Raw genomic sequence first — 25,855 nt, 5'->3', positions numbered from 1 at the left:
ATAAAGCTGTTCCCAGATATCCCCAGTCAGGTTGGATCTCATTTCCAAAAGCCCACAGCATGACTTTCACATATCTGTTTTCTCTCTTGCGTTTAACAAATATTTATTTTTGTGTCTGTCAACTCAACTAGGCTGAACTCTTAGAAGACAGAATCCACTAGAAGCTGAGCCTCAGAGAGGTTTAGCAATATGATCAGCTTCATCCAGCTTGTGAGTAATGGAGCCCAAACTTGAGCTCAAGTCCTCTCAGTTCAAGTTCCATGGAGCTTCTCTCTTCTGAGCTGGCTTCCATGTATTGTGGCAGGTACAGCCCTTCTAGAAAGGTCACTGTCTTCACCTAGAGTGGTAACAGGCATGAAAGGAACCACAAAGCTCAATTTTGTGAATACGTAAAAATATAATAAAATGAACAAGATACACGTATTGTGCACCAACATTTAATCAGACACTGTGGACATAATATCCAATATCTGTACTCTTTATGACGTCCTAACTCTAAAGCAGGTTATTAGGACCTCTGCTTTGCAGATGAGGAGACTGAGGTTCTGAGTGGTAAAGTGACTTGCTCAAAAGTTGTAGAGCCAGGAATTAAACCCTATTTACCTGATTCCAGAAGCACAGGCTTTCCCCAACACGTGTTCTTGTTTCTTGTGCAGTGAGTTTAAAAAAAGTAAATCAATAGTTAGTCTTTCTCTGTCTATTAACACAAGGAGTTACTATTAGGTTCAAATCTTGCATTTTGAATAGCTTGGGCACCTCCTGTTGTTGTTAATAGCCTCTTCAATCAGCCTTCAGCCCATAATTTTGAGCTATTTTTTGAAATCCTTGTGTGCAATCTACTTTCGACCATGCATAATTCTAGCAGAGCCCTTACAAAAGCAGGAAATTATCAGAAAAGCAGATGGGTGACCTTCAAGGGGTAGAGAAGGACATAGATATGGCAGGCCCACACCATCAAGCACTTTACAGGTCCAGTTTCATCTAATCCTCACAAGAAGGGACTCTTATCATCATTTTGTTGATGGAAAAAACGAAGTTCAGAGAAGTCAAATGACTTGCCCAAGAACACACAGCTCACAAGTAGCAGAGCAGGATTTGACTCAAGTCAGCTTACACCGAAGATCATGCATTTTCCACCCTACTACCCTGCGTGTAAAAATCACTGCTTCTTCCCTATCCTCTCTCTGCTCACTGGGCCTTCTGAGGGGAAAGCTGGCCCCAACAACTCTTCTCGCCTGCATTTGAACGGCTTACTTGTGCATATCCGCTAATGCAGCCATATGGCCAACTGGCAGCCATTATGGCACTTCCTCCAGGGGCCTGGTACACAGCCGCCCCCTGGAGGAAGTGCAGCCCGCAAAGGTCCCTGCTCACCGTGGTGCTGCACGCTGATGGGAAACTGCACAGAAGACTTCACTTGCAGGTTGCGGTGGAAATGAGATGTCTCATGGCGGACAAGTTCTCCTAAAGTCAGGAGACCCGGGTTCAAAGCCAGGATTCCCCCCTTATAGGAGGTGCAACAGCAGGCAAATTACTTAAATTCTCTGAGTCTCAGCTTCCCTAGCTGTAAAATGGGAGTAGTGATACTCAGCTTGCTGGGTATTAGTGAGGATTAACAAGTGGGTTACAGTAGCCGGAAGGGTCTAGCAGCGACACTCATGTAACAGAGGCTTCAATAGGATCCTTTTTCTTCCCCTTGCTGGTGACAGGATCAGCTCCCCAGTCATGTCCTCCCCTCAGGAAAGACCCATTGCAATTGTATTCTTTGCCTGGCTCTCAGAAAAGCTCAGACAACGGTCAGGTCCAGCCGCAATGAGACTCATGGGCTCAACCACTGCTGTGAGGAGGGAAGGGGCAGGGCAGAGAAAAGCACGCTGTGCAACACAAGGACGTGTGTGCAGCTTGTCTGTTGGTAAATGAGTGAGGCTGTTGTGTGTCCATTGATGGAGTCCAGGAGAAAGGACAAGGGTGTGGGGCCGCAGCAAGTGTGAATCCTGATTTAGCTACTTTTGCTACTTATTTATGATCTTGCACAGATCACCCCACCTTCTTAAGCCTCTGAATTTCCTCATTTGTAAAAAGGAAACATAACTCTGAGTTAGAGATGGTGTACCCCAGCGGCTGGCACATTTTCTGGCCACTGGAATGATGTAGGGCAAATCTCTTGAACGCCACAATGTGTAGCCAAAACACAAGAAGGGATGACAAGTAAATGGTTCCTACATAAAGCAAAAACGAGTTCCAGTGAGAAGAGTTTTGTGTAAAATGCATTTATTTTTGAAAGTTCCCTTGATAAAAACAGAATATGTTATAAACACAGAATGTAAGAACAGAGAGGCCTGCTTGTGACACACAGCCCATGACGCAGCCGGATGGCGCAGGGATGTGAAGTGGGGGCCGAGGTCTCCTCCAGACCCTCGTGAGGTGGGTCTGAGAGCAACGAGTGTTCACAGGCTGGTCCTATGTCTCATGCTCCTTGCGACGCTGAAGAGTGGGCCATCTGGAAATTCATGAGACCAGCCTAGTCCTTGAAAGTCGAGGGGCTGTTGGGGGGTGTCTGTGTCTTCTGCAGGTGCAATTTATATCTGCAAGCTGTACACGATAAACAAACACACAGGTGGGCAGGAGAAAACAACAAGTCTGCTGTCTTTAGACTCTCCCTGGAGCTTCCTTTGGGCTAGTCAAGGCCAAAGGCCCAGGCGGCCTTTTTGGCGTTCAGAAAGTTCTTTTTCTTTTTCCTGGGAGGAATGTGCAATGAGATCTCTGGCTCTTTTGGATTTCTGAATATAAAGAGCTTTTCGCCCGTGTTCAGTAGATCAACGGTGTCTGCCCCTACAATGGGCACAGGGGCCAGTTCACCAATGGACTCCAGTGACAGGTGTGGCCAGCTTTCTTTTCCCAAGAACATCAACCTCTCCCTGAGAGGGGGACAGGTCTTCTTTAATATGCTGAAGAAAGAACAGAAGATCAGAGTCCACATTTCTGACAACAGACCCTCCTGAGTATCCTAACAGAGGTCTCCAGGAGAACCCCCTCTTGGTCCCTAGGTCCCCAATCAGGGGTCATTTTAGAAAAACGTGTTTCTCTTTGGTCACCAGATTGTCCCTGAAATCAGCTGGAGCCTGTGGCAGTGGCCTGCCACAGACAACTCTCATCCACTCATGACTGTTAAATTTTCAGGAGTTTTGCGAACCTGTTGTCATCACGGTGTTAGCTTGAAATCAGTCAGAGTGGGAGTATTCACACCATGGATGTTGGCAAGTGCTACACATCAGAGCTCCCGTCCCTCCCCCCACCAGCCAACTGTTAAACATCTACCAGGACACCACTGCCTGGGGGCCTCATGCTAAAAGCAGGCTGGTAAAACCTGATAACAAAGTTAACAGAAGTTAGGCAAACTGTGTTTGAAATAGAACAGAGGGACACGCTTTGGGAATGTCCTGTAAAAGGATTGCTGGAATCCTGTGCATGAGCAGTCTAGCCCCTACATCCAGGCTGCCCTTCTATGACACCCTCTCAGAGCCCTACACAACCTGAAAGCCACAGGGCTCTCTCTCTGCCCAAGCAGTGCAGGACGAGGCCATGTCCCTGGGGGTCGACCTACTGGAAGGCACTGGCAGGCTGGCTGGCCCTTCCTCAACAGACGTGGCAGATGAGGCTCCACGGCCATCACCACTAACTCCTGCCCTCGCAGCTAGTATGAATCTGAGCAAGGACTCAAAGGCAGCTCTGTATGATTCACAGTCTCTCCTCTTTCCACCATCAGTCCACAGGCCTCCAGGCAGAGCCGGGGCTAGTGCAGACAGCCAGGACAGTGCGACCAGCGCTTCTCCTGATCTGTGCTCACCCCATTTACATTAGTGCAGCCCAGGATGCCTTCGCTCTCCCATCCTAATCTTGAGCAATTGACTTCTGTTTCTTAGTGGAGCACTTTACATCAATACAGCTTGAATTGCATGTTCTTGGTTTGGGCTAACATCCTGTCCTAAGTTCTTTGGGACTGAATTCTGATATCCAGCCTATTATCAGCGGCTCTGAGATTTTTATCACGGACAATTCAGGAAGCCTGGTCTCAGCACCTTCCCCTTGGCTCTGAGAAGTCATGGAAGGGGCAGGACTCAGGCTCGACCCTTCCCTTGGGCACCCACTCTCTCCAGAGCACACTTTGGACACCAAGTATTAGCCCGTTAGGAATCTGCCCGGGGTTACTCTTTCTGTCAGTCTTCTCTAGCGGGAAGCACTGGAGACACGGGTCAACTGTGTGCAGCAATCTAAAACCACTCCGCCCCTGACTTTCCTCTGCTCTCCAGGTGTGCCGTGGCCACAGCTAGAGAGAAAGGCACTTGACAGATGAAAACAGCCCCACCTGGCAGCTGAGGGAAATAAGGGGCTGAGCTGGCTGGCCCCAAATCCCCTGGCCCCCGCTGGCCAGCTGCAGGCTGGGGGCCTCCTCAGCGGACCCCCCGAGCTCCCGCTTCATCATCCCCACTTTCTGGAGGGCTGGAGGCTCAGTGCCACAGAAGGGAAAGGGCTTTGTAAACTATAAAGTCTGCACAACTATAAGGAATTATTCTCCTTCTAAGGATACCTCATTTAAAAACAGCCATCAGTTAAAATAAATACAGTAATTGAAATGCTGATCAATGATAAGAGAACACTCGCCCCCTGACAGCTAGAGGCTTATCTGGAGCTCCTGAACTGAGCCTACTTTGAGTAAAGACTGGTCTCTAGGGAAGGAATGTTGGTATGTTTGTAGTAACCCCCAGTTCCGAGTCCCCCCACCTCCCCATCCCTCTCACAGGCACTTGGCTGACCTCCTCCCCAGCCCACCTTAGCGGATGCCGTCATTACCTCTCCTTCCTCCTGTGAGCCCAGAGCATCTTCTCCAGTCCTCTGCTTACCAGTTCTCCTCGCAGTTTGCTTTCTAAGGCCTGCCACCAGGCCTGGTGTTTCCTGAAGGCAAGAAGTGTCTTATATTTCAAAAAGAATAGACTCTCCGAGTGATCCATAATCCTGCAAAGCACTATAGGGCTGCATCCCTCAACACGACCTTTGGCTGACACCAGAAACTCTGACAGTTTCCACCGTTTGTTCTTGCACTCATTCAACACACATTGATGGAGTACCTTCTCCAGCTCGGCCAAGACACACTCTGTGCTCTCAAGGGGTCCCCAGTGCAGGGGTCACAGACAGGTAAGAGGTGATGTCACTCATACAGAAGAAGGAGGCCTAGAGGTGGGGGCACTTGAGCTGAGTCTTGGCATCCCAGCAAGGGGAGTGCATGGAGCATTCACGAAGGAATGGGCTCCTGGCCTTGGCTTCTGTGTTGTCTACCCCCGACTGGAGAGCATGCTCCGTGTGGCGGGACTCTCTCTCTTACTCTCCCACCCACACTGGTGCCGAAGACAGTGGACGAACCAGGAACTCAGTAAGTGTTTTATGAATATATGAATGAGAAAGTTGAAAGGGCACAGTGGAGGCCTGGAGGGTGGGCAAGGGGCCCTAATGCATGTGCAGGAGTGTGATTCTCGACTGAAGGAGAAGGGACAGTGCAGAGTGTTGCATAGGAGAGCCAGAGGAGGGAGGCGTGCACGGGCCTTGGGCTCAACTCAAGTCAATAAAGGAGAGTGTGGAACCAGAGTCCTGTCTGTGCCCGGCTCTGGCCAAGCTCATACTCTGCCTCGGCTGGTTCACACAGCCCGCTGGTGGTGGAGATGGACCCTCTTCCAGAGGGGCCAGGCTTTCTCTCCCAGGAGTCTAACTCTGGGTCCTGCCCGTCCCGGGACCTGGCGTTCAGCTCTTGCTGGATTCTGACAGGTCCCTCGTACACCTTTTCTTGCTGAGATTAGTCAGTCAGGTTCTGTTCTTGAAACACAGGAACCTGAACTGATGATGTGACCAGGCGCCAGGCACATGGGACGCAAGAGTAGTGGCTGCCCTGCCCTCAGAGACCATGGCCGGGGGCCCGGGACTCCAGAAATCATCCAGTCCCCTTGGCCATGAGGCCGGGCAAGGAAAGGGCATGCCCACGCTCCACCCTCATGTTGACAGCCACCCTGGGTGCTCTCGGCTTGCCCCACATCAGCCTGCCCATGCCGCCCACCAGCCTCCCAAACTAAACTGGCCAGAGGGGCAGCCCTGTAAACAAGGTCCTCCTGGGTGGCCCTCAGGCAGACATGGCTCCCCTGTGACCATGCGCATTCCTCCTCCAGGGTCACCTCCATCTACCTACCATCTACCTACCATCTGCGTATGTTGCGCTGGCTATGCACTGAGAGAAACCACATTGTGACATGCAACTCCCTGACCAACCCAGCCCTGACCACACCCACATCCAGGCTTTTTACCACGCCCACACCCACAGTCCTCTGATCCCATCCAGGTCTCTCACCACACCCAGTTCCCTGACCCTGCCCACATCTAGCCCTCTCACCACATCCACAGAGCCCCCTGACTGTGCTGGCCCCCAATTCCCAGCCCCTGCGGACTCCCACCCCACCCCACAGCTGTGTTCCCACAGTCCCACCCTTCCTCTCACCCCAGCCCTGCTCTTAGCCCTCAGCAGTGTTTCTCACCTTTTTGAGTCAGGGTCCCCTTTACGACTCTGATAAAAAGATACTGCCCCTTTTCTCAGGAAAAATAATGTACATGCACGCCTGTCCACTCAGTCTTGCCGTTTTGGCAGACTCATGGGCTCTGAGACGCCCACCCGCGGCTTCACGGATCCTGTTGAGGACGCCAGCTTCAACACTTTCAAGTCTGCTCCGGCGTTCCCTGCCGCCTCGACCTCCACACACTCTATTCTCCTGTGGCACCACTGGCTGCTCCCCAGACCCGCCTTACTCCACACCCCGCTGCGTGCCTTTCCTTACAAAGAGCGTTCACTGAACAAATGCACACCTGGAACCTGATCCTAAAGGAAAGTATCTGCGCAGCATTATCCACAATTGAGGAAAAAAACGAACCCAAGCTAAATGTCCAGTCACAGGGTCACAGCTCCACGCACTACGCTACACACCCCAGCAGAATATTAGGCAGCTGTTAATAATAATATCTGTGGAGGTGTTTCAGTAACTGCGAAAAGTAGGAATTTTAAATTGTTAATAGAAATAGCAGAAATATAGTCCAAATAGTGTGGTAATTATTGTATTAAGAGACGTCTGCACATGGACAAGAGTTGAAAAGTAATAAGCAAGCTTGCTTCTGCTATAATGTTCTGAAAAGCAGGATGTCAGGTTGTACATACTGGGATTACTACACACACACAAATACTCGCACGTATTCATACACACACACAAATGTTCACACACACACAATACACACACTCATAAAATCCAGCAGAGAAACACATTCTGGAGGAAGAATTGTAACAAAATGCTAACAGCCATTTTCTCCAGCTGGTAGAACCGGGGATATTTCTTTTTCCCTTTATGTATTTTTTACACTTTCTTGAATGGGTGTATATGGCATATTCACAGCCTGGGGAAACTTACTTTCCTAAGATTCTACTCGAAAAATACTTGGACCTACCATGACTTAAAAAGGATTCATGGCAGCTCTTCTGGATGCTGTTTGCTCCATAGCAGTGACGTTCCAGCTGGGGAAGGCGTGTGCGCGTGTGCCTGCGGGGGTCCAGCTTCCCTCCTCCCTCCGTTCTCTCCCTGGGACCTCACTCCCTCGTTTCCCAAGGCAGCGGACTCTGCACTCACCCCCTCCTGCCCAGGTCCGCCTGCTCGCCGCTGCCATCACTCTCCCCCGCATGGTCCTGATGCTTCTGGCTGACGGAGTCCAGCACGGCCAGCAGCTCGGGCTGCGAGGCTGCGGGCAGAGCCACGCTCAGCAGCCGGCGCAGGGTGCCCCCCGGCACCATCGTCAGCTTTGACAGGTACGACGCCAGTCTCAGCTCCTAGAGGAGGGAACGCGGGGAGCTCAACCCTCACTGTTCGAATCTGGATGAACACCAAGTTTTAATGGATTACAGTCTTAGGACTTTCTGTCCCAGGGAGATAAATATTTTAGTAGCTCGGTCTTCAAAACATGTTCTCAAATTCACAGAGCTGTCAAAAACAGTCTACCTGGTCAGCAGCCTCGGCTCCCTGTGGCATTTGCAGAGCCTTCATCCATCCCTTCCAACCTCTCTCCACTCACTCACACAGCTAAAGCCCTGGCCCACAGCAGCGCCAATTAGTCATCTTCCTCCTTCTCCTCCTCGCGTTCCCCAAGGCGAGATGGCACGGAGGGAACAGCGTAGGCTCTGGAAACAGCTGAAATGTCCCTAAACCACTGGATGGTTAAAGAAACTGTGCTGTGGCCATACCATGAATTACCACCCTGCAATATTCCATGTGTAAACATTCCAGAAGTGACACAATTGAGAGACGGAGAACAGAGCCGTGGTTACCAGGGGCTCGGGACTGGGGGGAGAGGAATGGATATAACTATAATGGGGTGGCCTAGGGCAGATCTTTGCCGTGACTGACTAGTTCTGTAACTTAACTGTGGTGTTGGTTACACAAAACTACATGTGATAAAATGACACAGAACTATACATACCTTTTACACCAATGCCAATTTCCTGGTTTTGATATTGGGCTAGAGTTTTCTAAGATGGCACCACTGGGGGGAACTGAGTGAAACATGGGGTGGGGCACTGGAATTCTCAACACTAGCTTTGCAACTTCCTGTGAATCTAAAAGTATTTCAAAATAAAGGGTTACAAAAAAAGAAAGAGACAGAGGACAGGCTCTGCGCTCCCCAGAACCCACGCTGGCTCCCAGAAGTTAAGAATGTCCTTACTTCTCTTTGTGCCTTGGCTTCCTTATCTGTAGGATGGGGAAACAATAGTACCTACGTCAGAGGGTTTTGTGAGGAGAGAATAGAACTGTTCTGCGCTGGGAAGACACAAACCACATCCACTTCTCCCAGCAACGGGGCAGGCCCACTGGGCCGCTCGGGCAATCCGAGACCTCCCCTGATTCTCTACAGCAAAGCCGAGAGAGAAAAGCACTTTATACAGCAAAGCCAGGATCGCTGGACGCTGAAAGGCCACCAGCTCAGGGCTGCCAGCTGCCACGTCCCTTCCTGTGTGGAAAAAGCTCCTCAAGTGGCACAAAGAAACAGAGGAGAGGGATGGGGGAGCCGAGACCATCTGAGCCCCAGGAGCTCAGCCTTGCTCTTTTGGGGACATTCAGGGTATCCATACATTTCCTTTATACTTAGACTAGTTTGAAATGAATTTCTGTTACTTTCACCTAAAAAGACTTCTGACTTTACGAAACATCTAAGGGCAGAGCTTGACAAACAGTGGACACTGGATGAGTGCTGGCTGCTGCTGTTGTTACGGTATTTGCATGAGTTTCCTAATGTAGCCGTAATAAATCACCACAAACTTAGTGGCTTAAAACAATACACATTTATTCTCCAGAAGTCTGAAGTCAGTGTCACTGGGCTAAAGTCAAGGTGTTGGCAGGGCGGGTTCCTTCTGGAGGTTCCAGGGGAGCATCTGTTTCTTTGCCTCTTGCACCTTCTAGAGGCCGCCTGTATCCTTTGGCTTCTGGGCCGTTCCTCCATCTTCAAAGCCCATCCTTCAAACTCTGCTTCTGTTATTGTTACATGGTCTTCTCATCTGACTGTGCTTCCTCCTGTCTCCCTCTTATAAGGACCCTTGTGATGACATTTAGGGCCCACTGGGATAATCTAGGATAATCTCCCCATCTCAAGATCCTTAATCACATCTGCAAAGTCCCTTTTGCCATATAAGGTCATATTTACAGGTTCTGGGAATTAGAATGTAGACACGTCTGGTGGCCATTATGCCATATTACTAGTACATTTATTCATTTATTTGTTCAACTAACACTACAGTGGAGACCTACTAGGCGCCAGACCCTGTTCCAGGTCCTGGAGACAGAGCAGTGAGTAACACAGACACAGCCACTGCCTTCACGAGGTTTGCAGTCAGGCGAGAGAGACAGAGGTATGCCTACAAAAAGATAGGTAAACACTGTATTGGGGAGTGGTAAGTAAGTGCCAGGAGGGAAACCAAGGCAGGATAGAGGGACAGAGGGCAATGGGTGGTCAGGGAAGAGAGGACATCTGAGTAGAGACCTGAGTGAAGTGAAGACGTGAGCCAGGGGCATATGGAAGGGAAGAGCATTCCAGAAGGCAAGGGCAAAGACCCTGAGTGGGGATGACTTTGGCACGTCTGACCGAGACAGGGGAGGCCAGTGTGGCTGGCATGGAGCCTGTGAGAAGGAGAGTGGAGGGAGATAAGCTGGAAGGGTGGCAGGAGGGCAGCTCATACGGGGCCTTTTCACCATGGTGAGGATATTGGCTTGTCTTCACAGTGAGATGGCAAGTCACTCAGGGTTTTATGCAGGGGAGTGGCATGAGCTGATTTTCATTTTCAAAAGAGCACATTGCATGACACATGGAAAATGGACCATCTACTACCAGAGAGATAGCAGGGAGAGTATCTCAGGAGGAGATGTGGCCGAGTGAAGCAGAGGTCAAGGGGAAGTGGGGAGATGGGATCAGATCTGGAAAACAGTGATGGTAGAGCCAACACATTTCACTGAAAGAGAGGAATAAAGGATGACTCCATCACCTTTCACTTGAGCTGCTGGGTGAATGGAGTGGAGCGAGTTTGGGAGAGGGGAATGTCAGCCACTTGTGGTTCTGTTTGGACAGGTTAAGCCACGTGTTCCATAGATGCACTAATGGGGATGTCAAGTCTCACGTTCAGGGCAGAGGTGTGGAGACAGGATTAGGAGGTAATATGTAGATGACATCAGCAAGGGAGTGAATGTAGACAGAGAGGAAATGAGGTCCAAGGACCCTCAGGCACCCAAGATCCAAGGGCCATGATGCAGAGCAGCACCCAACAGGGGGCCCTGACCACAGGCAGCTGGGGGGGCAGGAGAGAACCCAGTGTCTGGGGTACTGGAAGCCAAGGAGGGAAGGTATTCAAGAAGGGGGCTGTGGGCCAAGTGCCAAAGAGAGGTCAAGAAAGACAAAGACAGGGACTTGACCACTGGATTTGGAAACATGGGGTCACTTATGACCTTGATCAACGCTTTTAGTGAAGTGATGGGAAAGGTGTAACTCTAAATACCAAACCTCCTTCCTTACGACCCTTCCATGACCCGACCCTCCTCTTCCAGCAGCCTCCCCCCGCCATCATACTGAACAACCTGTTCTTCCCTGAATGACCCCGCTCTCCTGCGCTGGCGTGCCCTTCCATATATGCTTCCTTCTGCCTAGAATACGCTTTTCCCCAAACTGCTCTCTTCCACTCATGCTTCTGGTCTCTACACAAGTGTTGGCGTTTCTGGAAGCCACATTCTGGGACAGGTGCCTCTCCTCTGATCTCCCACTGGTTTTAACCAACTCTACTACAACTGTCCAATTTCCTATGTGTTTCTCCAACTAGGTTTTAGGATGGGGTCAGTCTCACGTGCGTATCTCCAGCATTTAACCCACTTTCTGGAACAGAGAAAGTGACCAACAGACATCTAGGAGTAAATGATGGATAAACCTTGACTTCATAAGCACCCTGCAGATTCACGTCTTCCTGAGGCAGGGGACTAACTCTTCATAGCCGAGATCCCCACTGGTAAATGTGGGGACAAACCAGCTCATTGCCATGGCCCTTCCAGCTCTGATGGTTGGTGATATCAATGATCCTCAAGACAAGTCAATTAACTGGGTCAAGCCTTCCTGAAGGTGGCAACACAAAAAGCATCCATGTGGGTCACATCTCTTTGAAGACCTGGAGTCACTTCTAGAGACTGAAATGAACCACAGAGCAATGCAGGGACCAGCTGCCACACAGAGTAGGGCGGCGGAAAGACCACTCTTGCCAGCAGGCACTCCCTGTCCCTCTTTCCCGCTCTGCTTCACCACCACTGGACGCGGCATGGATTTCTGTTGCTCGTGTGCTTCTCGGCATATTTCATCCTGGTCTTCATTTTTAAGAAATACTGTTTGTTTTAAGGAATTCAAGCAATGCAGTAAAGCACAAAGATTAATGTTAAAATAATTATTCCAAATGCCATCATCCAGAAATAATTGTCAGTAACATTAGGCAAACTACATTCCAGGAATCCTTCTAGGCATATATGTGGATGGATGGAGAGATGGATGGATGGATGGACAGAAGGGTGGATGGATAGATGGGCAGATGGACAGACCGCTAGATGGAAGGATGGATGGACAGAAGGGTGGATGGATAGATGGGCAGATGGACAGACCGGTAGATGGATGGATGGATGGACAGAAGGGTGGATGGATAGATGGGCAGATGGACAGACAGGTAGATGGATGGATGGATGGACAGATGGGTGGATGGATGGATGGGTGGACAGGTGGACAGATGGGTGGATGGACATAACTATAAAAATGAGATCATAGTATGATTTCCTTCATTAAGTAGTAGATAATAACAACAATAAACAAACACATAGGGACAGAGATTGGATTGGTGGTTACCAGAGGGGAAGGGGGGAGGGAGGAGGGTGAAAGGGATAATTCGGTACATGTGTGTGGTGATGGGCTGTCATTGGTATTTTGGTGGTGAACATGATGTAATCTATGCAGAAATGCAAGTACAATGATGTACACCTGAAATTTTTACAATGTTATAAACCAATGTTACTGCAATAAACAAAAAATAAAAAATAAATAAATAAATAAATAAATAAATAAAATAAAAATGAGATCATAATCCACAGAAAATACTATTTGGTTTATGTATTTATTTTGTTGATCGCCTGTTCTGCCCCTAGAATACCAGCTCCTGTGGGCATGGACTTTATCTGTTTCATTTAGTGCTGAAAGCCCAGCGGCTAGGCCAGTGCCTGCGACTTGCAGGGAGCACAGTAAATATTTATTCATGAACGAAGCCTCTTCAGAGGAGGTCAGGGTCTTTGGAGTTAAGCTGACTCTAAGTTAAGAAAGAATTCCATTCCGTTCTCTACAAATGGTGCCGTCACACTGGAGCCTTGAGGGAGTAAAGGCGGTGAGTTCAGTGAGGACCACAGATGGGGCCCCAGCCTCTCCCCACAGCACAGGACAGCTTCCTGCCTTCCTGAGTTAGTACCATTCATTTCTAAAGGAGTACCCCCTTCCCATTTTATTCATGAAGCAACGAGGAAATATTTTGCTTCAAAGGGAATTGTGTGCAGTAGCATGAAATGGAATGAGTAGAGCATTTAAAGGGAGGAAAACCTGACTTAATGCCCAGGTCCACCAATGACTGGCTGTGGGACCTTAGCTAAATTGTATCACCTCTCTGACCCTCAGTTTCTTCATCTGTCAAATGATAATCCCATCCACGCCTCTCCTCAACGCTGGGCTAGCATCAGCTGCCGTTGGTATCGTCACCATCACAGAAGGGCTGATGGAGTTGGAGCAGTGCCCAAGGGAGGCTCTTCCCACTGCCAGGGTCCCCAGAGCAGCGGTGAGCACTAACTGGGATGGTGTGTGATATGTGTCTGGCACAGAGTAGGCATTTGGGAGTGTTATTCTGATATTGTTATAAATATACAAAAAAGGAGGAGTTGCATAAATATGAAGACACGGGTGCTAATGTGGAAACTCCTCATGCAGATTTTACATTCTATTCCAACTATGTTGTCTCAGCAGGAAATAAAACAGGAGAGAGAGGAGGAAAAGGGGGAACCAGGAGGAGGGAGAATTAGAAAGAGGAGGAGCAGCAGCAGGGAGGGAGAGAGGGAGGGAGGGAGGACTGGGCTTCCTTGGTTCTTCTTTTGCTTGGTACAAAAAGGAAATAGGCAAAATATGGGACTTCTCTAGACAGGGTGTGATGGTTAATTTTACGTGTCAGCTTGTCTGGGCCATGGTGCCAAGATATTTGGTCAAACATTACTCTGTATATTTCTGTGAAGGTGCTTTTGGATGAGATTAACTTTTAAATTGGTGGACTCTAAGGAAAGCAGATTACCCTCCACAACACGGGTGGGCCTCATCCAATCAGGTGAAGATATGAATAGAACAAAATACTGACCTCCCCTGAGCAAGAGGGAATTCTGCCAGCAGATGGCCTTCAGACTTGAACTGCAACTTCAGCTCTTCCCCAGGTCTCCAGGCTTCCGGCCTATCCTGCCAGCCTATGTGCACTTGCCAGCCTCCATAATCACGTGAGCTAATTCCTTTAAGTAAATCTCTCTCTCTCTATATATACAAGATTTTTGGTTCTGTTTCTCTGGAGAACTGTCACTAATACACAGGGGCTGGAAAGAAAGACATGCAGTTGAGTAGGTACTGTTGGCGGAACTCTACAAGGCATGGGATGTAGGGGGAGGGTCAGAGAAAAACAACCACCCTGACCGGTCCCTGCTGCCCAGGGCTTCTATTCTAGGAGCATTTTACTCTTCACAGGGCCAATTCTTTAGGAGAGTTCACAACTTAAAAGAGCCAACAAACTAGAAACGAACCTGTATGAAATTCCACACATGACACTTTGGCCTTCTGTCAAGTCTCTTAGTAACAAAGAAGAAAGAGGGGAAGCCAAGGCGAGTGTGGGAGACGCCCAGTTACCACAGCTACCCAGGCCAGGGGCATCATCTGCCTGCAGGGACTGAGCAGAAAGAGTGAGGCCTGTGTAGCCAGCACCCCGGGCTGAATCCTGAGCACCAAGGAGCAGTGGCGACCCTCGTGCAGTCATGCCACATCTCTGAGCCTTGGTTCCCGTGTTCATAAAATGGAGAAGATAGTCCCCATTTCCCAGTTTTCTGTAAGGATTAAATGAATAACAGATGGCAGCACCTAGGACAATACTCAGTGGACAGCAGGTGTTCTGGAACCTCCGGCTTCCTCCCCCATCCCCACTTTGGAGCTCAGGCGATTCTGCGAGAGGTGTGGGGCAGGACGAAGGTGGGCTCCCATCCTAGCTCCACCTAGCCCTCAGTGTGACCTTGGGCAGGAATTTCACCTCTGCAGGACCTGTCTGTATGGGGGAGGATGACAGAACCTTCCCGCCTGTGAGATGAGTGGCAGGTACTTCGCCTGGGTCCTGTCACAGAGGAGGTGCTCCCTCGCTGTGAACATCTAGAAAGCCCAGGCCAGCCCTCACGTCAAAGAGGAAGGAGCATGTCAGATTCACCAGTGACACTGACACTGCTGGCGCTAACCTTGGCTTCTTGTTTGGTGTGGTTGGCAGAATAGCGACCCTCTAGGATGTCCATGCCCCGGGCCTGGAACCTGTGAATATGTCACCCTCCATGGCAAAGGGACTTTGCAGATGGGATTACGGCTCAAGGTCCTAAGCTGAGATCATCCTAGATTATCCAAGAGGTCCAACCTCATCATCGTATGGATCCTTGAAGCAGAGATCCTTAAACCTTTCCTGCCGTGGGAGGTCAGAGAGAGATGTGAGATGATGGAGGGAGCATTCGAGAGATGTGATTTGCTGGCTTTGAAGATGAAGGAAAGGAGTCATGAGCCAAGGGATGCAACTGCCTCCAGAAGCCGGGAACGATCCTCGGCTGACAGCCACCAAGGAAATGGGGACCTCCGTGCTATAGCCGCAATGAACCGAATTCCGCCAGTTACTTGAATGAGCAGGAAACAGATTCTCCCCTCAAGTCTCCAGAAGGCATGCAAACCTGTCGACACTGATTTCTGTCTGGTGAAACCCACGCAGGATCCTGACCTGCAGAACTGTAAGATAGTAAACTTGGCCTCTGTCAGGCCACTAAGTCTGTGGTAATTTGTTACAGCAGCCACAGGAAGTTAACTCATCTGGGAAGCTGTGCGCCTGTGGACAGCTGTGGCCCATTCTGCTGGCTGGATGCCTAAAGTGGCCCCCATCTCCCTGCTGACTCTTTTCTTCGAGGTTGAGGAGGAGCCACTGGACTCGCAGCCTCCCTTGAAGCCGGGGGTCCTCGTGCCAGTTCTCAGGACGTGAGTAGAATCCACTGCAGGGACCTGGGGGCATCTGCTTTCTGGGACAGAAAGGGCAGTTGGGGTGACTGTGTTCTTACACCTTTTTCTTTCTTGACCTGAACACAGACAGAGTGACCGGAACTGCAAGGAAAGGCGGAAACAACCACAAGGTGTGACCCTCACACCACTGAACTCCTGGAGCAAGATGAGCGACACCGGCCTCCAGGTGGCTTGTGACCGGAATAAGCCACCGTCACAAATCATGTTTCCTGGGACTTACAGAAACCAGGGAGCCCGCCTCAGGATGCACAGAAAACACAACTAGCAGCAGGCGCAGGTTAGTAACACTGCAAGTGGCCCCGTGCACACAGCCTCGGGGCCCTGTCTCGGGAAGGGGGTGAGAGCTGGGACTCTGGCCAAGAATGAGACAAATCCCCAACTCAACCCAGGAATGCTGGAACACGGGTGCAATCCCATTGGCTTCTTAATGTGGCCCGGATTCCAACGACCAGTTTTGTTCCTGGTAGAACCTACTCCGTGTGTATTAAACTTATTAAGATTGAGAAGAGGAAGAATGGGAGCCTGTCGAATCACAGAAAAGAAACTGACCAAGGCAATAATTATTAGTGTCACTGCTGCTGCCGTTACCCCCGATCAAATGTCCTCTACATTCGAACCTTAATCACATCTGCCTTGTGCCAGGGGTTTTCACATATCTACTCAGCAGTTCTCGAGGTTCACGTTATCATCCTCGTCCTACATGTGAAGAAACGCGGACTCAGAAAAAGGTCGCGTGATGCGCTGGCAAGGGATTGACCCAGAACACAGCTGACATGTTCTCACCTGGCTGTACAGGGTCACAAAGGTGTCAGTCTCCATGTTCTCCAGCAAATCTTCAAGCACGACACTGCTCTCTTGCTCTTCTCTCAAACTAGAGTGAAAATAAATCTACATAAGTCCAGTGTTGTTATAAAGTGGTCCCATCAGAAGACCATCTAGTTATTTAAGTAACAAAGAATCACAAATCTAATCTACATTATTATTATTTTTTAAGTCCATTGAAGAGATGGCCAGAAGAGGCTTACCCCTTCTTGCCTAGATTACTTCGCAATAATGCATCAGGGAGGGCCCACCAGGACTGAGGGCTCCTCAAAGGGAGAAGTCTTGTAGGAGCCATACGGAGACTTTGCTGTGGCTTTGCAGCCACAGTTAGTTGTCACAGCTGTACTCAAGAAGACCAAGGTCTGGGGTCTTCACCCACCATGTGCCCTTGTGTGGAAGCAGACCCAGAACCATTTTCCAAGGATGGCCCTGGCTCTGCCTACAGAGGCTGGGTGGCACCTTTTCACATGGGGTCTCCATCAGGCTTCCTGACTTCCACATGAGGGGGTCTGCCTAGCCGATTCCTTAGTTGATTAAAGTTGGCATTATGGATTATCCACCCTGCATTCTTTCTAGGTAATATAACCCAAACTCATATCAAAAGCTGGACCATCAGCAATTTCCTCCATGAAGTCTAGAGTACAGTAGAGCATCATATGCCCTAAAATCCTGGTCTACGTCAAAGTCAACATCTCTGAGCATTTCCATCTGATCACACAGATTCAGCTCCTCATACAATTATTTCAATGAAATGGAATTCCCCTTTGCTGTTGTGTTTACACAGGAAAGCATAATCAAATAAATTAAAATCACCTGTAATCTCATGGCCTGGAAATCATATCCATTGCAACTTGGTCTATGTCCTTCCAATTAATCTATGCATGTGTGTTTTCAAAAATGGAATCATACTGTGAATAGAGTTTTCACTCCAACCTTTCCACATCAACACTATATTCACGGTGGAAAATTATGAAGTTGTTAAAAATTATGTTTTCCAAGAGTTCTGAATGTTCTTAATTAGTTCTGAATGCATGGGCAAAGGCTAATTGTCCTGTGTTAATTGAAAAAGAATGCAAAGAACAACAAAAAAAGCAGATTAGGGTTCCGTCTGTTTCACAATTTTACAAAAGCAGCATATAAAACACCACGTGCACGGAGAGCTCTGAGTGCGGCCTGTAGTACACCAGTGTGATTCCCGGTTTGAGTAACACGCTGTGATTACGTGAGATGTTGCCACTGGGGGAAGCCGGGTGACGGGCGCACGGAACCCTGCTCTATTTTTGCAACTTCTTGTGAGTCTGTAATTACTTCAAAATAAAAAGTTTGAAAATATTATGTTCAGTAAAACCTCAATGATAAAGGAAAAAATGAAGTATAGAAAGAAGTCAGGGAAGAAGAGGTCTGCTACAAAGCTAGCAGCTGGGGCCTGAGCCGGGAGGACGGCAGACACAGTGTGAGGGCCCAGGGGGCCGTGTGCAGCCGAGTTTGAGCGGTCAGGTGCCCCCAGGCCTGCAGGGGACTCAACCCACACAGCGCCATCGGGCCCTCGGCTCACCTCTGCTGGTGCTGCTCCAGTAACTCCTGGCCCTTGCTCAGGGCTCGCCGCAGGACAGCAGAGACCTGCCTTTCGGAATCCGTCTCCTCAGGCTCGTTCAGGAGCCCAGGCCCGTCGCCTGCCCACTGCTGCCGACTCTCCAGGGCCCGCTGCAGCTGGGCTGCCTCCTGGAGCGCCAGCTCGTCCTCCAGCTTCCTCTCCAGCTCCTGGAGCTCCTGCACACAGAGAGGGCAGATGGTGGACACAAGGCATGTGGGATAAATGCAGGATAAAATCCGGCCTGCTTGGCATGGCACCGGAAGCCTAGCACGGCCTGCTCTTGCCTGCCTCCCCCATCTAGCCAATAGTGCGATGTGACTGCACCACCATTTCTCACACCCTCGGGCCTTTGCACACACTGCTCCCTCCACCTCCAGTGCCTTTCCCTGTTTGCCTGGCCAATTATGAGTCTTCTTCCAAGCCTAGCTTAAGAAGAGTCTCCTCAGTGAAGGGCTCCCTATGTCTCTGGGGAGACGGGACTCCCTCTCTATTGAGCCCACTCACCACCCCTTGTATATGCCTCTTATGGACTGAATTATGTCCCCTCAAAATTCATGTGTTGAAGCCCTAACCTCCCGTAGGATGGTATTTGGAGAAGAGACCTATGGGAGGTAATTAGGTTTAGATGAGGTCATGAGGGTGAGGCCCCCAGGACGGGATCAGTGTCCTTGTGAGAGGAGGAAGAGGGCAGAACTCTCTCTCTCTCTGCCATGCGATGACACAGTGAGAAGGCAGCCATCTGCAAGCCAGGAAGAGGGTCCTCACCAGAAACAGAATCTGCTGACACCTTGATCATGGACTTCCGGCCTCCAGAAGTGTGAGAAATAAATGTCTGTCATTTAAGGCCTCCAGTCGGTATTTTGTTATAGAAGCCTGAGCAGATTAAGATAATGCCCCATTCTTGCAGTTGCCTGGAATCCCTGTTGTGTCCCTTTCTGGTAGAGTGTGGGCCTCTTGAGGGCAGGGCTGGGTCTCCATCTCCCTGTCCGTCTGTAGCACTTGGCACCGTGCCTGGCAGCTGGCACCTGTCACTGACACATGAGGGGCACCAGCATGCATCCACGTGGAGGAAGACCACGGCTAACACTGAGGGTACTCACAGCAACGTGTGCTTAGAACAGCATGCTCTAAGTGCTTTACATATGTTCATCTCATTGAATCCTTACAACAACCCTAGGGAATGTATACTCTTACTTTCCTGTTTTACAGATGAGCAAATTGAGGCAGACAGAGTGAAAGTAATTTGTCAGGTTATGCAGCTCTTAAGTGACAGAGCCAGAATTTGAGGCCAGGTCAGCTGGCTCTGGGCTTTAACCACAAGGCTATACTGCCTCTTATTGGCCAAATAGAAGAAATCTGCATCCTGAGGTCACCAGAATCAGATAATCTAGGTACAAGAGACTGTCCACAGCCTGCTTAGGTAAGGGGGTTAGGCAGGAGCGTCCCTAGCCTTGTAGAAGGCAGACACACTGACCTCATTATTCACCAGATTGGCCAGTGCTCAGAGGGGGTGTGGAGGGTGAGGGTGGAATTTAATCCTAAAGGGCCTCGGATGGGCTTCATGATGGTCCTTGATACTAAAATAAGTACAAAAGGGTCTGTCTTTCTGCAGAGGAGCCAAAGTTTGCATCAAATTCTCAAAAGTGTCTCAAAGCTCCTCAAAGGCTCAGAAACAGTACTCAAAACTCAAGACAGAAGGAAAAATGGCCAGAGAGGTAAACCGAGGTCACAGCGTGGAGAGCGCTAGGGTTTTGCCCCTAGTGCCAGGGAAGCCTTTGAACGCTTCCCAGCAGGGGCTTCTACCACGTGGAGATGTCTAATTGTGACCATCCCTCTTGTTCCCGCACCATGAATGGAAACATCACCAAACACGGAACTTCCAACAGCACTAACGAGTTTCCAACAGTGCGATGTTAGCACGCCAGGAGCCTGGACACGGACCACGCTTCCACTGAGATGCCACCCCGGCCCACGCGTAGGGAAGGACAGCTCCAACCCGCACCTGCCAGTGTTCCCAAAACGGGGCAGAGCACAGAGAGCTGGCGAGTCACACTTTCATCCTCCAGGTACCAGGTGAGGAATAGAAAATAAGGTAGAAATGTGTCCTGCAGGTTGTAAGCTGCTGATGGCAAGTCCTCCCAGGGGTCAGTCCTGTCCCCCAAACCCCTGCCGCACCCCTACATCTGCCTGCCACTTAGCACAACTGGAGTCCAAGACTTGCTTCTGGAATTCTCTCCCTTAATGCTCCCCTCACTAGAGTTTAAATGCTGAGGGCAGGGACCTGGGGATGGTGGCTGGCTTGTCGCCGCTCCCCCAGCAGGGAGCACAGCGCCTGGCTCCAGGAGGAAGTAACAGTGAGCAGCAGCGTCTTATTCTCCTTAAGATAACAACGGCAGCTAGCGTTTACCGAATGCCTGCACTCTGCCAGACTGGACTCGGGTATCTTTACATGAATTAACTGATTTAATCGTCACAAAACAGCACAAGGTAGGAATTTGTTATTATCCCATTTTATAGATAAGGTAGCTGAGGCACAGAGAGTATAAGTAAATCTCCTGAAGTCACAGAGCTGGGCAAGAGCCAGTGAGGAGTGATTTGAGGTTCCTCTGACTCTGGGCCCATCTCAGCTCTATCATCTCTAGTGAGCACGCCTGTTGAATGAACGGATACACGGATAGATGATGATGACACATAGATAGATAGATAGACAGATAGATAGATAGATAGACAGATAGATAGATAGACAGATAGTTCCAGGCCTTTTATTGGGCACAAGGAATTCAAGGCTGAATGAGACATGGCCCTTAGACTCTGAAAACTCACAGTCTAGTGTGGGAGACACTTGTGCAAACACAATTACAGTGACAGGTAACAGCCATCATCTAGCGCAGAGATTCGGGCTGGAGGGTTATTTAAGCACAAAGCTGGGAGTGACCAGCTCTGCCCGAGGGAACCACGGACGGCTTCATGGAAGAGGTGACATTTGGCTTGTCTTAGAATATGGATAGGAGTTTGCAAGGGGTGCAGCAGAAGCATTCTAGGCAGAGATCCTTCAAAGGAATGGAGGCCTGGATGCGTCCTAAGTGTTCAGGGGGCATCCAGAAGGACTAGGGGGCTAAAATGCAGGGTCCGAGGGAGGGAGTGGTGGAGGTGAGATTTTAAAATCTGGAGCTGGGGGATGGGGATGTCAATGATCATTTTTATTTTTCAGAAAGATTCCTCTGGCTGCAGTGTGGAGGGGACCGGAGGAGGAAAAGAGGGAGGCAGGTGGGAACTGACGTGCAGACAGGAGCTGAGCTGTGCAGGCAGGAGGTGTAGGCTCTGTGTTCCAGCTGTGGACCCTGATGAAACGACTGAACCTTCCTAGGCCTCAACTCCTCCATCTGTAGAAGGGGTATAAAAATATCGTGGGGTTTACGAAAGGCTTAAACACTTAACACGATGCCTTGGACTTAACGGGAGCTCAATGAATGTAAGCCACTGTTAGTGTTGTTTTTATTTTTCAGGTCTAGATTCGTCAGAGCGGTGAAGCTGTGCAGCAACAGTCAGAAGTGAGAGAGTTCAGGCAGAACTGAAGACTGGGTGACTCGCTGCAAGTGGGCAGTAAGCCAGAGGGAAGAACAAAGACACCCGGTTCAGGCTTGGGAAGGGGGGACACAGCAATTTAAGCTGAAATGCCAAGACAGTGGGCACAGTGAGTTTGGGGCACATCACCTGTTGTGAGTCCATTCTATTCAAATTTGCCAGTCATTGCCACTTTGCCCCTGGTTCAGTCATGCCCTGTGTACGCTCCACTTTCACAAAATGAGTCTAAATCTTCCATCAGACGAGGTGTATTTGATATAGTTTTTTTAGGAGTCACTTTTTTCCAAAGCATTTCATTTCATGCTTTTTTAATTCTCCCGAAGGCTTTTAACAACTTAAAAGCCCATTCCCAATGGGAAAGAGGTTTTCACAGAACGATCAAATTGCAGAATGAAAGTCTAATATCTAGAGCAAAACAACAGGTTTCTCTCCTTCCACGTGCAAATCTTCTCGATTGCATCTACCCCTTGCCGTACCACCAATTTAACAACACAGCATCATCTGATTTACTATCGGTCGCTTCCAGCTCAGGACACATTAACTCTTCTCTTCTAAACACACTAGAGAATAAGGAAGCTTTGGTGTTACTCAAAAGGGCTTTCAGATAAAATGGAAAATGTAAGCGTTGTAAGTGTACCTAATTACTAACAGAAATCGGGATGGTCTCAAGTGAAAGCCCCACACACATTAAGTGTGTTAGGGCTGAACTGAGGGTGTTTCTCGGGGCACTTATGACAAGCAGATGAATTGTGAGCTGAAAGCCAGAAGTTCCCAGTGTCTCACTTTATCCCTGACTCGATACATCACCGCGGACCGGCCCTTCCTCTGAAGGCCTCACCTTCTCCACCTGTAATTCAGGGCAGTGCCCCCCTCCCCATGCCAATCACCTCGCAGAGTGACCCTTGCTGTAGATTTGGGGTAAATATCTTGTAGAGGTTTCCTTCTATTATTAATTTGCTAAGGAGTTTTCTCTTGGTTGGGTGTTGAATTCAATAAAGTACTTGTTCTGTATATACTGAAATGATCATATGAGTTTTTTCTTTTCTCCTTTAATCTGTTAATTCGGTAAATTTTGTATATGGATGTTTTAATGTTAAACCAACCTTATATTCCTGAGAAAAATTCAACCTGGGTGTTTTGTACTAAATTTTTTGTAGATGGCTGGATTATGTTGTTAATATTTTGTTTACAAATTGTACATCTGTGTTCACAGTAAGACTGAACTGTGATTGTTCCTTCTCATATGATTCGTGTCTGGTTTTGGTATGAAGGTTATCCAAGCTTCATAAAATGAGGAATATTCCCTATTCTTCTAACATCGGGAATAATTTGTATATGAGATTGTAAAACTTTGCAACCTTAAAGCTGGGTGCAGCTCACCTATAAAACTATCGGCATTAGGTGTTTTGTGTGTGTCAGATTTTTTAACTACTGAATCAATTTCTTTTATGTTAATAAGATTATACAGACTTTTTTTCTCCTTGAGCCAATTTTGGCCGTCTATATTTTTCTAGAAAATTTTCCATTTCATTTCAAATTCATCTACATAAAGTTGTTCATAGAATTCTCTTATTTTTAGAAACTCTCCTGCATCTATAGTTATGTTGCTTTTTATACCTTCTGCTATTACTTGTTCCTTATCTCTTTTTTTATGGTCAGTCCTCCCAGAGATTTGTATGTTTTATTAGACTTTTTTCAAAAAATTTAACTTTTCATTTTCGAGTCTCTATAGGGTAGTTTTGTTTTTAATTGTATTTATCCTGTCTTCCTTCCTTCGACTTTCTCCAGGTTCGTTTGGTGTTATTTCCTCTAACATTTTATATGATCTTAATTGTGAGCCTTTCTTCCTTTCTAATATAAGTTTAGGGCATAAATTTCTCTCTAAAAACTGCTTTAGCTGAATCCCGCAAATTTTGATATGTTATATTGACATTATTTTTCTATTCTATGTATTTTTAAATTTCCGTTATGATTTTTTTGACCCATGAGTTATTCAGAAGTATGGTTTTTACACTTTCAAAGTATGGACTTTTGGTAATAATCTTTCCTTAAACTGATTTAAACTTAATTGTCCTTTTCAAAAAGTTAGTCAAAATGATATTGTATGGTCAATTGTTTTTTAAGTGTTCCTATGTGTGCTGAAGAAGAATATATATTTGTTAACATTTGGCTGTGAGATTCTGTAGATGTACATTAAATACAGGTTGTTCATAGTGCTATCCAGTTCATCTATATCTTTATGTGTGTTTCATTTGATCAACCAATTAACCACAAACAGCCGTGTGCTGAAATTTCCTAATATGATGATAGATTTATCAATTTCTCCCTGTTGTTTTATAAATTTTTCTTTTTGCTTTTTTGAGTCTTTTATTACAATACAGTCATGCACCACATCACGATGTTTTGGTCAATGACAGACTGCATATATGACGGTGGTCCCACAAGACTAGTGCCACATAGCCTAGGGGTGTACTGGGCTATACCATCTAGGTTTGTGTAGTCCACTCTATAATGTTTGCACAACAACGAAATTGCCTAACAACACATTTCTCAGAGCGTATCTCTATCGTTAAGTGATGCATGACTATACATGTAAGTTTAGAATCACATTGCTCTCCAAGCAAATAAAATTTTTAATTCATTTTGGTATTACGTTTAAATTCTTTAATAATTTCATAAATCATTATTTTACATTCTATCCTGATAAGTCAGATATCTAAAGTCTTTGGGGATTTTAATGCATTGTTTTTGTTTCTCTTGTATATAGGTCATCTTGCGTTGCTTCCTTATGTGTTCAGTGACTTTTTAAATTTTAATTGAGAACTCCTATTTGGCTGAACTTCATCTGCGGAAATCCTGAGGTCCCGGATTGAGAATATTTTTTCCCTGGAGAGGATTTGCCTTTGCTTCAGTCATGTGCACAGTCAACCAACCTGGAACCATTTTAATTTAATGTGAGATTTCCTGACTGAAAGGCTGAAGTACTTCAGGATCCCTTCCTCACATTAGAGGAAGCCTTTGTTACAGATTCACAGGGGAGACTCCCCTCCCCCACCCCCAACTCCTCCCCTCCCCCACCCCATGCCTAGAGGAGGGCTGGAGACCCACGGTTCCCCGGGTGGCTCCTTCTGACAGCAAGTGGCTTTCTCCTCTGACCCCTCACTGGGTGTTCTGCCTCCTCAGGACATCCCACAGCCCCATTTCCTATTCCCCCCAGATTTATCCCCAAATCCCTGGGTCCCAGGTTTCAGCCTCTGCCCCTGGATCTCAGCCTCTGGACTTGCTGTCATCGCCCTCCACGAGTTTAGCTTTCTCTGGATATCCTTGGCCCTTGGGGATTTTCCATATTCTCTCCTGAGCTCACAAAGCATTGAAAAAGTATGTTGATTTTTATTAATCCAGCATCTGGATGCTTTGTGCTGGAATAGCAACAATCCTTCCACTTCCTTTCTATCCCTAAAAACAGCTGTCACAGTGCAGGGCGCATGTTTTTGGGAAAAATAGTCTCGGACTCGGAAGAGTCCAATATTATTTATTAATTTTTAAAAGAAATTATGGGAACCCCCACTGGCAAGATCAACTGGGATAGTCACATAGTGGCATAGTGGGTTGAAATCAGAAACAGATTGATTTCTGGCTCCCGTCATCTATGAGTCATGTGGACTTCACCAAGAACTTGATTGCCACCTGCCTGATTCTCAATTTCTTTACCTGAGAACTGAGTATAATAACAGTACCCACTCTACAGCATGGCTCAATAATTAATTGATATAATGTATGACAAAGAGCAAAACTGTACAGCAGCGAAAAATTGCAAATAATTATTACTCATGCTTAAATGATCATCTTAAGACACATGATTAAGAATCATTAATGCTTAAATGAGAG

The 25,855-nt window shown here is 48.0% G+C and overlaps 1 protein-coding gene across 1 annotated transcript in view; it reads right to left on the bottom strand.

The window, feature by feature from the left end:
- Nucleotides 1-2,260: 2,260 nt before the first annotated feature.
- The window catches only part of EVC2 (EvC ciliary complex subunit 2), a 138,440-nt gene continuing 114,845 nt past the window's right edge, over nucleotides 2,261-25,855 (bottom strand). The window contains exons 18-22 of the mRNA XM_058546710.1: nucleotides 18,344-18,558; nucleotides 16,750-16,837; nucleotides 7,710-7,906; nucleotides 4,852-4,953; nucleotides 2,261-2,948 (exon numbers count right to left, since the gene is read on the bottom strand). Coding sequence (XP_058402693.1) covers nucleotides 2,678-2,948; nucleotides 4,852-4,953; nucleotides 7,710-7,906; nucleotides 16,750-16,837; nucleotides 18,344-18,558 — 873 coding nt within the window. The 3' untranslated portion in view covers nucleotides 2,261-2,677. The remainder of the gene's footprint in view (nucleotides 2,949-4,851; nucleotides 4,954-7,709; nucleotides 7,907-16,749; nucleotides 16,838-18,343; nucleotides 18,559-25,855) is intronic.

The sequence above is a fragment of the Diceros bicornis genome, chromosome 8 (genome assembly GCF_020826845.1).
Source record: "Diceros bicornis minor isolate mBicDic1 chromosome 8, mDicBic1.mat.cur, whole genome shotgun sequence".
Taxonomy (NCBI): Eukaryota; Metazoa; Chordata; class Mammalia; order Perissodactyla; family Rhinocerotidae; genus Diceros; species Diceros bicornis.
This window is presented reverse-complemented; position numbering and strand designations above follow the sequence as displayed.